Source organism: Ostrinia furnacalis, unplaced genomic scaffold (assembly GCF_004193835.3).
Source record: "Ostrinia furnacalis isolate ACB-3 unplaced genomic scaffold, ASM419383v2 OfSCF7013, whole genome shotgun sequence".
In the NCBI taxonomy this organism is placed as follows: Eukaryota; Metazoa; Arthropoda; class Insecta; order Lepidoptera; family Crambidae; genus Ostrinia; species Ostrinia furnacalis.
The window spans coordinates 400284-418030 of record NW_021137252.1 but is presented as its reverse complement, the minus strand read 5'-3'; the positions used below and the strand labels follow the sequence as shown (position 1 = coordinate 418030).

At 39.8% G+C, this 17747-nt stretch overlaps 2 protein-coding genes across 2 annotated transcripts in view; both read left to right on the top strand.

The window, feature by feature from the left end:
• The window catches only part of LOC114363138 (uncharacterized), a 61854-nt gene that overhangs the window by 33537 nt on the left and 10570 nt on the right, over positions 1-17747 (top strand). The gene's annotated exons all lie outside the window — the stretch shown is intronic.
• LOC114363139 (coiled-coil domain-containing protein 6-like) lies at positions 3584-17293 on the top strand. Its single transcript, XM_028318781.1, has 5 exons — positions 3584-3790; positions 6099-6238; positions 6473-6550; positions 6748-6955; positions 17153-17293. Exons 1-5 carry the CDS (start codon positions 3584-3586, stop codon positions 17291-17293), a joined length of 774 nt encoding a protein of 257 aa, XP_028174582.1.

Here is a 17747-nt window from a genome sequence, read left to right as displayed (position 1 = left end):
CGCAGTTTCCTGATCACGAAACAATAATAATCAAACAATGATTCAGATCTAAATAGATTTTATGTTAATTTAGCGAACACTCAGAATAAAGATTAGTTCAAAGCGAGCATGCAAGTAGTAATACAGGAAATGTCCGAGGAATATCCACCCTGAGGCGCAGGGTATGCATCGGGAAGCAATCCTTGTACAGACTTTAGAACAAGCAAAAGGCGGTCGCTATGCTCGCCAGGGGCTTTTAATTGACAATGGATAGTAGGCGACCTGTATAGATGGCCAGTCCGATAGCATTTTACCTTTAACCCTCTCATTACAGTGTGTGATACCGAGCGCTCCAGCGATCATGCCTCGTTTGTTGACCAACGGGCCCGGGCAATACATCTATTTGCCATATCTTCGGTAATCTGCACGATTAGGCTCTCGTTGTGTGATACCGAGCTCAGCCTTTTAAAGGCATAAGGAAATTACGGTCAAGTTCATTATTTGTAAACACATAATTGCAGTGCAGTAGGTAAGTTTGTAAGTAATCGACGTGGTGGGAACTGGACAGTTTAAGTAATCGTTTCGTTGATTGCCAATACGCTCATGAGCTTTAAGTTGAGTGAAAAGACCGAGTGACATTAGCGTCGGCGCAATTAGGCGGCGCGCGCAGACCACCCGCTGCCCGGCGTTTGATCATTAGCCCAACAATTAGTTTTACATCTTGAACGTAATTGAACACGTTTATAGTACAGTTTTACATGTAATTGCATACTTGAACAAATAAAAACATAACTTCAGCGAGTTAAGCTTTTAATAACGGGTGACACCGCAACCGGTTGAGATTTTTTAGTTTCGATATAACCTTATCACCACTTTACGCACAAGTTTATCAAGTGCTACGGCAATTATATCTATTTATCGAGCGAATAAAGTGAATGGTCATTAGAGTTTAAAAAGTGTAAGTAATATTAATGCTGTTCGCGTGTTCCGTTAATTATCGTTTAACATGGTGCTCTATCAATTAACGCTGTTTAAATAACCTAGATAGGATTAAATGATAACTTCTCAACACGGCACCGTTACTGTAATGTTACCGTTTCCTTGTATGGTAGGTAGGTCTTCTTTTAAATAGAGCAATAGTATTGTTTTTGTTCAATGCAACATAAATGTTTATTTATTTACAAGTTAAATGATAAAAGATCTGGGTCAATCTAAAATTAATGGTACATACGTCATATGTCAAAACAAGAAACCATGTTATGACAGTGAGTGGTCAGTCGGATCGGGAGTTCACACGAGTTCCGCATCTTGATAACAGCAAACGAGTCATAACGTGGTATAGTTAACTGTATTTGAAATGTTGCATTAAAATGTGTATAACGTAAAAAATCTAGTTGGTAAAAGCAGCCGCCCAGTCGGTCGTCTTGTTTGTTTTACGATCGTTGTTTAGAAACCTGCGACTGTCGCGGCCGCCACCTTGCATGCAGATGCGGGGACGCTGCGTCGGCGCAGTAAATATGATCGCGTGGTGGGATCTGTGAGAACATAATTGGATATTCGCGGTAAGCTCCCGATTCGAAAGATAAACACGTCGAGGATAGCTCGGAGGCGGTGTTGTCAAGTGTCCGTCGAATGCTATCGGCGCGCGACATCTTCGTGCCGGGGTCGGTTTTTCTACGCGTGCGCGGTGCGGTGGGCGGTAATGGCGTCCGCCCCAACGGGATTCGCGCGCCGACATGGTTTCGCGTCTCATCGTGCGGCCGCAATACATCGCTCCACTTAAATTACGTGCGAGCTTGTTCCGGTAAACTATCGCGATACGGGCGCCGTAAAAACGCTGTTTCGCTCACACCCGAGACCCGCCGCGATTGAGACAGACTTCTTAGAAAACGTCCACCAGTTCCGATGCGATAAAACTTTTATGGCCACTCTACCTTATGGTCTGAAATGCTGTAGGCCACTTCCATACGAAACAATGTCAATGATGTCGGTCAACGACAGGTGAACCGAGCGAAGGTAAAAAATCAGTTGTTCACCGATAGCACAGCATCACGGTGAATAGCAATGATGTGCTTAAACGAGCCTCTTAAACGGCCGATCAATCACCGATAACGGTAGGCGCGGGATGACGTGACGCTAAATAGGTGTATTGACCCTACATTCAATATCGACTGACTAATAATGTGAACTATGCAACGTATTGTTTGTTAAAAAGACAATATGGTAACATTGCATAATTACAACGGTACTTTACTAAATTACACCTCGAAGGTAATGGAGATTACTTTGTAAAACGAAACACTAATATTGCAATTTGCATGATATCCAAAGTAGTGATTTGGAACGATAAAATTCGTGAAATGTGACAACAATGGCCGGCATGGGAGCCTCCCACGTTCAACGGAACCTCTTCCGCCGTTTAAATTGTGGGGCAACCGAAAGTAATGAGAGCAAATAAAACCAAGTAAAAGACTATTATCACACAATGCATACCGTTACACCTCTTGTCTAATCAGATGAATGATGTGTTTGGCTTTGCGACGGCCGCTGATTACTACTTATTCGTTACATTAATCATCCATGTTTGAAAACAAAACAAAATCAACCATCACGAGGTTTACGTGTGTAATTGTTTCGCAGTTGGCACAGATTCTCATATTTGATGGAAGGGGCGTGACCGCTATTAGTATGCAGTTAAGCTTACGAGTTGAATGATTGACAGTGTAAATGATTTTAATTACTCAAATCTATTAATTTAAATGATAATGTTTTCTAATCAATAAACGCCGACAATATAACGGTCCACTTTATGTTTACGCACCGTGATCGCTTTATCTCTCGATCTTGACCTACTTTATATAGCTTTTAACTGATATTATGGATTTTATCTTTTATGGAGGGCAGTAGATGGAGATGGAGGATTGATAAGCATCTGGCACGATTATCATGTAGCGCCGTGTTAGCTAAGTATCATGATGCATTTGAATACACATGATTGAAAGCGACCGTTCAATTTATCAGAAGCTGAAGCGTCGATCGGTACATTGCGTGCCGGAAGACCCCTCACCGTTATAACATTAGTGTTTTTGCATCCGACATCAGTGGGACAGGAGTGCGTCGCCGCTCCCGAGCACCGGGAAGTCAATCAATTACATATTAGCTTAATGTGACGTAGATGGCCACGCCGAGTTCGCGCCCACTGATTTGCATGGTGCGCGCAAACTGTTGCGCGGACGCTCGCATAACGGCGACTACGCGTCCGCGAGACAATCGCTCGTGATTGTTGTTTATAGCTTCTACACGTCCAAAGCGTATGCCATTTGTCACCCTTTAGCAGTCGCTGCGTGTAACCAATTACCAGTAATCAGGTTAAACATTGAAAATCACGTGCGAAGTGACGTAGCCACATTAAAAGCTCACGTGTGTTCCGCAGACGCGAACATGAAACAGTCTGAGACGGTACACGATCTCAGTGTGTGTTCGTGGCGATTTATGCTGTATAAAATTGTGTTCATTAGATTAGAGTTAGAGCGGGATCGTAAAGTAGGTTTTAATTGTTGGTGTATGGGATATCTGGTGCGGGTGCGATAGGGCCGGCTGAACAATGGCGGCGTGCGCGGTAGGCGGAGGCGCGGGCGTCGTGTTAGCCGGCGGCCGCTCTTCCCGGCTCGCGCCTGCAACAAAAGCAGCGCGGCCCGCCTACGAAACGTGGCCGAACTTTCCCAGGCAAAGCACACAGGATGCTGATTACAACAAAATTGGCGGTTACGAGCAGTGTGTCAATGAAACGCCGCGCCGCGCCGCTTTCATTGTGCAAACATCGCGATAAAATACTGAAAGCACGTCGGCGCTCTTAAAGGAACATAATACAGATCTCACTTGAGGTAATTTTACTCGCCTGCTAGTAAACCTTCAATGTTTATACAGAGTCTTTGCATCTCTCCGTCGAAGCTCACGGCGACATGTAGAAATACGTTGGTCATAAATTAGCCATGTAAAATAGGAGCAACGGCAAATAAAGTTTGAATTTAATAAAAGGTAAGAATAAAATGAGACAGGATCGACGTGAGAGGAGAGCCAAAGCATAAAATGCACAGGACCCGCAATAAACATGCCTCCGCGGGCGCGAGCTCAATGCTCATACTTCTCGTGTGCTGTAAAAAGCTTCGCATTTATTACTACGCATCTTGCATCCAAATGGGTTTCAAGTGTAAATATGATGCAAACGTTGCCTTTAATTAGTCAAATGGGGATGTTGCCTGGGTCAAAAAGCAAGAGTTTTAATTAGTCCGTCAGTTAACTTATCAAAAAATACTCTACACGTATTTTTCACTTTTTCAAACTAATGAAAATTTAAAGAGATAAAGCGCCCCAAAGTTCATAAGAAGAGGCCCGTGACGTCAACGCTTGCTTAAAAAAATGCCGCACGTTGTGACGTCGTGCGCAACTTCAACGCACCATAACTATGTAATTATTTGTTAGATTGACAAATAAAAATATATTTTTTTTTTTTTTTTTTTTTCCCCTTTTTATATCTGCAATCGACTTAGGTCATAATCAGATGTTTTGTCTTGCTTTTCTGTTTGTGTTCATGAGGAGGGGTATTCCAGTAAATTCTCTCCCTCGGTTTTTACTAATTCACGTAGCAATCTAGTCCATCCTTCCAATATTCAGTCCAAGCCACTAGCATCTTTGGTCCAACTGTAATATTTGCCATCTTTTCAGTCTTGTGGTGGTCTTGTGGGTTTGTTCCACAATTTCTCTAGCAAGTTGGTTTGTGTGATGTTTTAGCCTTTCCTTATATTTGGTACAGTATTTGCTCACCTCCTCCCTGACTGTCGGCATCTCCAAGTACTCGTGTATCTCTACATTTCTAGCGAACCATGGTGAATTTGAGATTGCCCTCAGTGTTTTATTCTGAAACCTTTGGAGGATTTCAAGGTTGGAATTACTGGCAGATCCCCAGAGTTGAATCCCATAAGTCCATATAGGCTTTATTATGCATTTATAGACCAGCATTTTGTTGTTTAAACTGAGGGATGATTGTCTCCCAATCAGCCAGTAGAACTTCTTAAATTGTAAATCTGCTTCTTTTCTCTTTGTTTTTATATGGGTTGCCCAGGTTAACCTCCGGTCTAGATGGAGTCCCAGGTATCTTACACAATTTTCTGTAGGCAGTTGTTGCCCCCGTAACGTTACAGCTGGGCAGTCTCCTTTGCGGAGTGTGAACGTTATTTGTAGAGATTTAGTAACATTTGGCTTTATTCTCCACTTTTCCAGCCATTCGTCAATTTCATACAGGTGATTTTGTAGTTTTTCTGATGCCAAAGCCGGATCTTTATGACTTGCAAGACATGCGGTGTCATCTGCATATGTCGCTGTTACTACATCTGTATTGCATGGTAGGTCCGCTGTGTATATAGAATATAGCACAGGACCGAGCACAGATCCCTGTGGCACAGACGCCCCAATATCATACAGAACGGATACTTCTTCGCCAAATTTAACTTGGAACTTTCTGTCTTGTAGGTAGGACTTAAGCACCATATAATATGAATTAGGTAGAAAACTTTTTAGCTTATACAAAAGACCTTTGTGCCAAACCCTATCGAATGCCTGCTGGATGTCCAGGAACACCGCAGCACAGTATTCTTTCTGCTCCAGTGATTGTCTTATCTTGTTCACTATACGATGTACTTGTTCCACTGTGCTATGTCGCTCCCTGAACCCAAATTGGTGATCTGGTATTATGGCTTCTTCTTCTAATATTGGTTTAAGTCTTTGCAAGAATATTTTCTCAAATAACTTTGATAGTACTGGCAAAAGACTAATTGGCCTATATGAGCTCGGATCTGTGGGCACCTTTCCAGGTTTCAGCAACATGCATATTTGAGAGACGCCCCACAATCTAGGAAAGTATTGTATTCTCATTATGGCATTGAACAGCATAGTCAGGAAGACGACTGGTTTTCTGGGTAGATGTTTAAGGATTTCACCAGTGATTAAGTCAAATCCTGGAGCCTTTTAATTTATATTTATGTTACAATTTTGCTAAGACAAGAGAAAGTTAGGTTTTGTAGACTTTGACTGAATTAAAAAAATATTTATGTACATTACAGGTCGAGTTAGAAAACACTTTAGAACAAGAGCAAGAAGCTCTGGTGAATAGGCTATGGAAAAGAATGGATAAGCTTGAAGCAGAAAAAAGGTCTCTTCAAATTAGGTTGGATCAGCCTGTGTCGGACCCAGCCAGTCCTAGGTATGTTAAATATTTATCAACACAATACTTAAACACTACAGCCATTCCTTTCATAGCAAAAACGTTAAATAGGTAGTTTTAATACATAATAAACATATTGGCATTACATAATAAGTGTTCACTGTTAGATAACATTATATGAGTTAACAATTTTTTATTTTTTATTGAGTACATAACTATGACACATGGAAATAGTACTTGTGTGTGGTCCACATCAATCACTTGTTTTTTCAGGGACATTAGTAATGGAGACACTGCATCCAATCTTAGCAATCATATTCAAACATTGCGCTCAGAGGTTGTCAAGTTAAGGTAATTAATCTTTGTTTTGTTTAATAGTGAATAGGCACTTACAGGGCAGATATGTACCATCCTAGACTGCATCTCACTTAACACCAGGTGCGATTGCGGTCAAATACCTGCCTTGGCTAGCATAAAAAAAAAAAAAAAATTTAATATATAAATAATTATTGTTTATTTTAATATTTGTTTCTTTTTTTCGTATTCAGGAACCAATTGGCTGTATCACAGAATGAGAATAAGGAGAAGATGCATCGTTTCGCCTTAGAAGAGAAGCATATCAGGGAAGAAAATCTCCGCCTGCAACGAAAACTACAGCAGGAGGTTGAACGTCGTGAAGCGCTTTGTCGGCATCTCTCTGAAAGTGAATCGTCGCTTGAAATGGAGGAGGAGAGACAGTTCAATGAAGCACTGAGTGTGAGTTTTTTTTTAAGAAGTAACTCTATTACTTTTATGAGAAACTACGCGGCACACGACTTATTTGCACCGATTGCGTAAACCAAATTAATGAATGCGTCATGGAATGACCCATGTAGAAGGATTGAAATGCGTTTTTTCAGGAACTTAGGGCTGATTTTTCAATCATCGGATAACTTTTAACTGAAGAATAAGTTTGACACATTGACAGTTTCAGTATGGGAAATATGTCAAAATGACAAGCTTGTTCTTCAGTTAAATAATATCTGACGATTGAAAAATCAGCCCTAAATTTAATTGGGGAGTTGTTGGTACAACATTAAAATCATCATTTCTAAGATGCAACTTCTTTATTTATGCTTCATTCTAGACCTGAAAACGGATAAATTTTTCAACTGGATGTGAAAATCGATAAATCTTGAAAATCCATCTTTAATATTTGTCAGTCAGTACAGTTCGCGACCTGATGACGACATAGTCCCTATTGCTGTATAAAATCTACGGGACAGTCGCGTTTTGACTGCTCATTAATAGAATGTCAATTAACTATCTTATTGTTGAGGGTTGACGTATGTTTCTTGTATAGTCAGCATCAAATAGTTCGTGACACCCAAAGTAGCCAAAAATGTCGTAACACGTCTTTGTTACAGTAGGTATACAGGGTGTCCCGTAATGTAACGTCAAGCCGGAACTGGGTGTTGAGGCAAGTTATGCTGGTTATCAGAAAAATATAAAAAAAAATCTATGTGGCATATTTTCAAAATAATGGGCATTTAAAAAAAAACAAAAATTTCTACTCCAGGTGACGGTCTTTTTACTCGTGTTGCCACAAATCTTCACTTTTTCCAAATTTTTTTTTTGTTATGTAACCCTGAATAATGCTACTCTAAATTGTTATCAAAATTACAAAACCAGCTGCTCCAGCTTGGATGAAAAAAATACATTATTCCTAAAAAAAATTTCAAAATAAAAATTTTGTCTCGTTTAAACTGACTGTACTGAAAAAAAATTGTACTACGCGAGTGTGGCAAGGGACGTCATAATTTGGCGCATTTAGTAAGGATTCCAAAATGGTATAACACTTGGTAAATTCTTGCTGTAATTGTCGACAATTTTTGTTTTTTTGGAAATAATCCCGGTTTTAACTTTATCTACCTTGGTTAAAAATTATTATTTTAATGTGCCCAAAATTCAAGTTTCTGGCTTAAANGTGACAGTCGGTTGCGCCTGCTTTGGTTTGTTGGCATCATTCGTATTATTCTTGTGATACCTTCTGGTGTATATGTCACGGTACACTGAGCACCCTTTGTAATTTGCGGGGTGACTACCTTCACACAAGGCACAGGTGGCCGGGGTGTTTCTGTCTTTACCACAATCTTTACTGCTATGGGTTTCTCCGCATTTCACACACCTAAAAGGTCTCATGCAGTAATTTTTGGTGTGACCATACTGCTGGCACCGTGTACACTGGGCAATAGTTTTACTTCTTCTAGGATCTTCTATTTGGACTTTTTGGTGATAAATGTACTCTATGTTTTTAATTTTTGGTAGATTTTCACTTGGTACAATATTCACAAAGAATACATTGTAGGGTTCTTTTGTATTTTTCCTTCGGGCATTAATAATCTCTCCTTTTATTTTGTTTCCAGTTGCTTCAATAGCTTCTAGTATTGCTTCCTTCGGTGTAGTATGATGGAGATTTTTAATAACAAAAGTTTGACACCTATCTTCTTTCTTTGTGAAAGTGTGTCCGATCAATCCTTTAGCCCGTATGTGAGTTATGAGTTGCTCGTAGACTGCTACAGATTTGGAGGATATAATTAACTGATCTCTAGATGATATTTTATAGGTATATTCTTCTTTATTTGCTTTCTCTTCGATGAAGTCAGTCAGTTGTTTTACATCATTTTGTTTGGTAATTGTTTCAGGACCTGCTATTTTATGTATATCTCCAGTTGAATTACTTTTGGGTCGAGTAGCCATATCAAATAGCCCCTTATGGAACACTTGTTGAACAAGTTGTTTGTTTACAAGAACTGATTTGGATGGTTCACAAGATGGTTTTACTATATTGTCGTTGTTCGACATTGTTGCTACTTTATTAATTATCCGTTTTCAAAGCTATTTCTTCCAAACATTGTTTTTATTTCCCACGAAAGAGAGAAATTCGTTAACACTTTTTGAAATTTTGAGGTTAGGTTTCAGTTAGATTTTTGTTCACTGTTTTCACTATTTACACTTTGGTCTTTTAATGAGTTAACAGCAATTGCGAGGAATTAGCACTATTGGAGTCCAGTTATAACACTTTTTAGTCCAGATTAGCAAAATTCACGAAAATATGCAAAAAGTTGTCGGAAGTATAGACTGACGCGAGCGCGTTCCGTTTCACTTTGTGTCCAATATTTTTTGATATTAAACATTACGGACTAAAAAATTTTTTTAGGCAACTAGCCTATTGAATTATTTTTTTAAAAGTTAAAGCTATTTGAGTCAAATATTAAATCTTATGTCCATTAATTTTACACAGCAATGACTTCATTTAAAAAAAACTTTGTAGCAGCAGCATCATAGAACAAATTATAGATAATGTCAAGCTCTTACACCGGAACGCGGTGAATATGTTATTAATATTAAGACTTCGATTATGATGTTGAGGAATTACCTCTGAAGAAGCAATATTATGAGTAACATTGATTGGAGTGATGTCGAGCTAAACCAGTCGATGATTGTATCCCTTTAAGTATTATTAGAGATTATGAATTTGTTTAGTAACGAGTTTACCAGAGCGATCACAGAGCGTAATAGAGGTAGAGTCGACCAAAAAAGTCGTTTACCACACTTAAGCCAAGTTAAACCTTAAGGTTTAATAGGCGCAAAGCACGTCATTTAACAGTTTGTATTGCTAATTGTTTATTTTTTGTTGAAAAAGTTAAAGCTTATAGAGTCTCGTTAACATAAGATTAACGAGCATAATGAAAAAGTAATTAATATTTAATAATTAAACTCGTTAAGGCCATTTAGGTGTTTAAATAGGCTATTGAAAAGTTTAACGCGTCCCTTTCGCCCTACCACTTGGTCGTGGTCAACTGCACCGGGCTCTGTCGAGTTTACGATTAGTATTAGCGACGTGTGTCGAGTAATTTCATCATTGCGTTGAAACAAGCTAAGTGCAGAAGGAATCAACAGATTTCCTAATTCCAATCTCATCTGGCTTAACGGTTGTCTACGTATCGATAAAATTGAACGCGACAGCTACTTATATGATAGACACGCTTCAATCATGTTTCAATGTTTGGCATCGTTTTATAATTTTATATAACTGTCCATTAATTAACAAATTCATGAATTCCATCGTTCATCAAGCTAATTGAAATCAGTAAGACGTAGACTAGATTACCTACTTCCATACATAATTTTAGTTTTGATATAAAAAGCTTTTGAAGAAGTCGTAACAAGAAACGATTAGCTTTTTTGATAACTGAAATTGATCGCGTGACGATGGAAACTAGAGCTGAAAATACAATAAAAGACGTGAAAATATAATGTAGACCGGCGCGCCTCTCCATTTGTGGGTACAAAACGCTCGACGCGATCAGCCCGATCTCATTTCCGCCACTATTGAAGTGTTAACTAACAACTATTGCGCTTCCAACGAGGCTAATCAGCGAAAAGTAGATTCGTTATTTCGATGCAGCGTATTTGAGCGCACGACCGATACCTCGAGTTAGATCCTGCGGACACCTGAAGCCGCAATGCAATTTGCAGGTACCTACTGCCGCGTCGGCGCACTGATTGAACCTAACCTGTAAATCGTATCTACCGCGTACGGCCGGTTGTCATTACAGCGAGCTACAAATTCCTTGTGGTCGGCAATTTCACACAGACCAAAAACTATTTGTTTAACACCGTCTCCTAACATCATTTATGCTACGATTTGATCCTTATCCAACTAAATTGCTATTCGAATATCCAAGTCAATACCTCATTATCATAGTTCATAACTTTCTCGCGTCTAGACACTTATTCATATTTCACTCGGTATCGACGGATGTATCACCGGCATGATAGCAGATTCTATTTACGAGTCCGGGGCACGGCCGGCTGCTGTACGTAGATAGTACGAGCCGATCGTTTTGCCGTTAGTGCAATACCATAATACAATCCGGTATAGCTTCGTCCGACCTACGACAAGTGGACATGCGGTACTGTTAGCCATCGTGTCCAACAAGCGACAATGCGCTAAACTTTATGACACAAGCCAAACGCATTTTGTGAATATGTTAAATGTCGCCGCCAAGTTGTAACTTCCCAAAGAAGATAATAGTTTTATATTGATTTGCAGTTAACATTCCGAGAAAGTTTATTGTTATTAAAGTTAGATATATTTTACATTGTTTCGGGAAAAGAAAATCTTTTGGATTTTCTTCTGGTGATACACCAGAATTGAGGATGTATTGAAAACCGAATGAAAACGGCTACCATTTGCAGTGTTATCGCTGAAGTCGAGTAGATACCAAAAATTGATTCGTACTTATTTTGTCGCAGTCGGAGCTAATGGATAACCGTATTTTACAACACCAGAGAACAGCTTATTGTTGTTATTGTGGCCGCGCGCGACGGAAACGAAAAAAAAGATGACGAATTTGGATTTTCTGCGTATTTGGCGATTTCGTTCGAGGAGAGCGGGAGGCAGACACGCGGACTCAGAAGTGGTCGTGCGCAACGCGGCGCCTACCGTTACACTGCACCACTTCGCGGACAGTTAGCTGCACGGCTGCGTGATGCTGATATGACGGCCATCGCCACCCCTTGCGCAAATGTGCATAGCGTGCGCAATAAAAACGCTCCACAAATCACGACTTTTCACCGCCGCTACTACAATCGACTCTCATATGAAACAGCAACAATGATAACACCTGACCGGGTCACTAAGTGCATCGTTAGCGCTGTCCCCATGTCGTTAAGTAAAACACGTGTTCTCGTTCTGTGAAGTGTACCAGCCGGCTGCTGTCATGCAGGCCTGTGATGGATGGGGAAATAAGCGAGTGATATTACCTAGTTTGTGGAGTAGTAAAGATCATTGTCTAAAAGGTCGTTGGTTTGCGCGGAGCTTCGGCGGCGGCAGCGTCACCCGGGGCTGTAGTCGTGACCGGCGCGCGTGCGTGCCTCTGTCATGGCTACCAGTGATTATCATGTCTCGCGCCTGCGTCACGTCAAACCATTGTGCGATATCCCAGATGCCACTGAAGTTCTTTGACATTGCATACGGAGACGAACTAAACCTAATCAATACAAAAGTTCATCGATATAAAAGCTAATTGATATATTTTTAAAGTGATCGGCGCCGTAGTTCAAAGCAAAATTAATGTGTGATTTTAACGAATCAAAAATAATTAAAATTCGTACACAGGTAAGCACGTTTGTAACTTAAGTTCTATTTAAAGTAAAATAACTATTTCCGCTTCAATAAACGTCGAAATTAATTGATGTACGTAAGTACTTTTGTAGAACACGGTTGAGGAAAAACAGTGTCAAGATCCGTTTTGCTACGGCCTCTTCGAAAGCTGCAGACGCACTAACATCATTAGTTGCAACGCAACAATGAGACGGACGGCACGTCCACAGCCCGCCGCGGGAAAACTCCGATCAAATTAGAGCTGCGCGTGAAGTAATTGCATTAGATTTTTTTCGACGTACGTATAATATAATAAGTCCACAGAGGTTTTGTACAGTCACCACGTTTAATCTGAATTTAATTTTACGTTCCTTTCAAGTTTCATGGCGCACGACCGCGAGACGATCGTGCGGCGTTCGATCAATAGAATTCGTGATAGCAGCCACGTGACATGCCCACCAATTTTGAGGCACACGTCCACTTTTCGTAGACGTAGATTAGATAGCATTAACTCTTCTTCAGACTTGAATAACAGCAAATAAATTCTTCAATATTCGATCGGGGTTTCCCGATATTGATTCGTTGAAGTTGATGACAGGAAAATTACAACAATCGCGAATAAAGTACGGTAGCGTTTCCGCAGAGTCTAGAGAAATGTTATTAGTTGCGTAGGTTTGCGCAATTTGTTTTGTGTAATGCTGGTTCAGTGGATACGGGGAAGTAGTGTGCGGCCGCCTCGACCTCCGCGAACGCAATAATTGAGCATAGAAATCAAATTATAGATGATTGATGATGCCGTTACGGCACGACCGAAGCCGCAATGACGCCCGCAGAGCGGATCGTGTCATTTGCGTAATAGGAATTCGACAAAATACTAGACGAAAATGTGAGAGGAGACATTTATCAATAACTGGATCAACCTAATTTACGTACATGATCATTTCACTATTTATTGCATCGTTATTTCGTGCCTATGTTAATGTCGTCAATATGGGAACACGCCAAGGGCATGGGTACCATTAATCTTCTCAACGTTGGATGTTGAATAATCTCAGTCGGTATTAGACAAGTATTATTCACGTCAGTTTTAATGGATATGAGTTTGCGCATCTCTAAATGAATCAGTCGCAAGATTTTATCTATCCTTCCTAAATGGAATCGTTGCGAATCCATCTTTTCAATCTGAGAAGGACATCTGCAACTTTATGAGTGAGCCATAAAAAACCATTAGTGGCAATAAATGCCAGACTAGCTCACGCATGTGATGCTTTACATCGCTTAAAATATAGCGGCAGGGACTTACTGCCGGTTGCGGGGATAAAAATCCTCCATCAACCATCTCGAAACGAGTCTTAAGTATTTTACTTGAAACATGAGTGTTTACATTTAAATATTGCATCGCATTAATGTGTAATTTGAATGTAACAATCTTAGGCGATTCAGTAAATCTGGCAACCTTATTGCCGACTGTTACTGCAAGCAGGCCGCAATTGACATGCCGCACGGCGCCCTTCCGCTGCACACAATTAAATTGGCGTGACGATTGGAATGTGACAAGCGCTCTAACAGGCCCGACCAATCGGGAAGGTATTTATCAATGGCAATCGCCCAGCACTAACTTTCCAACGAACTTTACCACACTACAAATTCTTCCTAACCGATAGTAAATAGACCAAGCAATAAAACTTCTAAGAATTGCCATTAAAACAACCAAGGGAAACCATTTCCCGCTCAAACTCATTAGCGCTCAGCACATTAAACTTTCCCATTATTATTTTTATCTTATTTTAAGATTCTCCATTTTAATATAAAGATTTATCTACACTTCTAATGGCAATTTTAAAAAGAAGAGCCTTTTATTAATTATTTTTAATTTCACTACGAGGATTCAACATACATTATCAGATTTCCATTAAGCTCTGTTACGGGCCACGTTCATTCAATTAGCTCATACTATCATACGTCAGGTTTCATGTTTTTCTTTGAATATGGCAACGATCCGCTTTGAGAGTTACGCAAATAGAGGGGCTATCCCAAGTTTATTTACTCAACTATTGCAGATACTATCGAAAATAAAAGAAACCGCGGAGCCCAACGAGCGCAGCGAAACTGGTGCCCTGCGGCGTGCAAGTCTCCTCTATTATACGCATTTATTGCTTTATTTCATTTAGAGTGAAATGTGCTTTCGACTAACTTATTGGCGGTACTCGGGATTGTAGAACAAGAGCACCCTTGGGTGCCGAGACGGGCGGCGTCCATCATGCGGGCCCTAACAAATAGCAGGGCTCCGCGACGGCTCAATAAACATTACGATGCGAGTACACGCCGATATAGCATTCTAATATGACTCTATTAAGCACACACACGTACAATGTTGCTGCAATTAAATCACTTAACCGAAGCATTTATACTACGTGACAATAAAAGCAAAACAAAACACTTTATTGAAGCGCATAAATAAAACGCACAAAGAGACACGCAGCTCGATGGCTCACAATATAGAATTATTATGACAGTACGAAACGTACACACATCTTAATACCGTAAGTAATGGTTTGTTTAAAATCGTATATTAGTAAATTCCAGCTTCAAAGCAGATAATATAGAAGATGGCGTTTACTCTAATAGCGTTAAGTAGGTACACAAATTACGCATTCACGGTAAGGTATGGGGCAGCAGAGTTATGGTGTATGGGAGATAAGTGGAACCGGTTGGTTCAAGCGCTCGGGAACAGGTGCCAATGCGGCCGGCCCTACATGGATGTGACAGGACACAAACCAGTATTAGGCAAAATTTACGAACCACCTCATGAGTACACAGACGATAAAATAAATTTTAATGGCACAAATCGATGCTATCAAGCAGATGAATCGGTCAGCACCAGCGCCAGATAAATTGAATACAAGCGCGAGTGCTTTACGTAAACTTATTTGTAACGAACACCATGCCGGGTGTGGATATTAAAGGCAAACAAGAAACTTCTATTGCTCCTATTTATCTTTTAAGTTATGATAGTACTTTATAAACGCAGCGTAGCTGTGCTTTATTTCAAGCAAGTTACTGTTCATACAGTATCACATCCTAGTACGTAATTGTTTTCAGTTATTATTTTATGTTTTGATTTAGATTGTTTTGAGATAGGTAGTTCATAACTAGAAATGTATTAGTAATGCAAAGGCTATTTCAAATATGGACATAGGTAAAGAGTTTATTTCTATTATTTACTTATATGTCTGGGCCAAGTCAATTTATACTTTTATTAAAAAGCTAGATATCGATTAAAGCTAATTTATCTATCAGAATACATTTTAAAGCTACTATTAACTTCAAACGGGATTATATTTGGATGTTGTCTGCTGAACTAGTAATAACGTTTGTTCTATAAAACGCCACCGTCATCGTCGACAATTACTCAATAATTGAAGAGTGTCATTAAAAACCAAAGAAATACGGAACATAACTACATACGAAAGACAAGTAATATAAAAAACAAAACGAACGTAAGATGAAGTAATGAAAATAATAACAGCCATGACTTAATAAAACCTATCACATGAGGAGGCACATTTAGTAAAAGAAACAGCCATAAAGAACGCGTGCAGCCGTTCAGTTTAAGAGTATCATTATGTTATAAAATAAATGGTAATAAAAAATGTTTGAGCCCCCTCAAAAGTAATCAAAGGCGAGGTAAAATAAATGTAATTGCAGAAAACACCACAAAGGATGATGTGGGCAGAAATAGAAACAAATTGCGATGTCGCACCCGATAATACAGCGAGCGACCGCAAGGTGCGCGAGCGCTTGACAGGACAATCGTGTTGTGATCCTAGGTAATAACCACTATATTGTGCGAGATTAAATTACAGAACAATTGCGAAGGTAGCCCGCCAGTGCACATTAAGGGCCGGCAAAGAAAGCCAAAGCAGACGCGGATGCAACGGCTGCACCGAAAACCTACTTCCGCTTGCTGCACCGACCCATGTTGCCGTGAACAATGCCTTAAATTATAGGATTTAGAGAGCAGTCCCTCATTCAGTTAGCATGATTAATCGTAGAGAAAACTGGTCGGGATTATACGTTAGTAATTTGAGATCGCACGTTTTACGCCGTACCAATCATTAGTAGAGTCATTCTGGACACGATCGAGCTATTTTTTCAAACGAATTTCAGTTAGAACATTGTGTAGACACTGCGATGTTTTCAAATTACACATATTATACTTTTGATTCGCATGAGCCTCATAGCGCTTTTGTATTGCACGTTCGTGATGTTGTTTAGCGCGGCCGACCACAATACATTGTTACAGACGACTTTACCGACTTTTTGTTACTCTATAAGCTTAATTCTTCAGGAATTTAATGCTTTATTATTACTAAGTAAGCCGCAATGCTATCAAGATCAATTTTTGAGTTTAAATTAGTTGTATGTAGCCAACGAGAAAAATGAAATATTTATTCTTCAGGAATTTCCATTTTCTACCTTTTTTGCTTTTATTGTATAACTGCAATCATGAACTTGCGAAACTAAAACATTTCGTGTAGTAAATGTATTTCCCTTGAATTTTAAAAATCAACGTCAATAAACGCACGTACAGTGTAGAGAATAAACACACAACTGTGTTGTAAGCGACTATCATTTGCATAAGTTGATTGATGATATACTAACCAGCTTTCGCGAGCGACACCGAGTGACAGTAAAAGGCTTTCAATTCAGACAGTAAGACAGATTACGGACGTTTGTTTGTTGGTTTCTGGTGTCTTAATTGAACAATTTAGAATTAATCTTACGACCTGGTCACGTAGGCGGCTTCGCGGCAATCGCTGTGGGTCGAAGACGGTTCTGATCGGGATCAGAGAAATCGAGATCCCCTCGTTAATGTAAATCACGAAGGGGCAGTATCGCTGCCGTCGCATCAACCCACTAACCTCCCTCGAGGAGACTAAGCGAAACTAACCAATATCTAATTTACCCACCTTCCCGCGATTACTGTTTACAAGTGTTCACATACATGCAACAAATAATCGCATGTATGGACGACATCACGCAAAACTAAACACGGCTGCATCTTATGTTACTTGAATAGATGCGTTTTTCCTTCAAACATGTACAGTCTCACGTGCTGGCAATTGTACCATTATGTTAGCTCACTCGCATAAATATTTCGCGGAACACTTAATTGTGATAATAAGAATTACTCAACTGACTATAAACTTGGCCTGTAAGTAAGTACGCAATTATGTACATTAGAGAGTTACCCATGCGGAGACGAGCTAATCTCGGAAGTATTATACGAATACAAGCTAGATGAACGTTGGAACAAAAACATTTTAAAGCTTCAGAAAGCAACGAGATAGTAATAACAGTTATTTTTAGAACTCTCCCCATTTCCATTTGCAG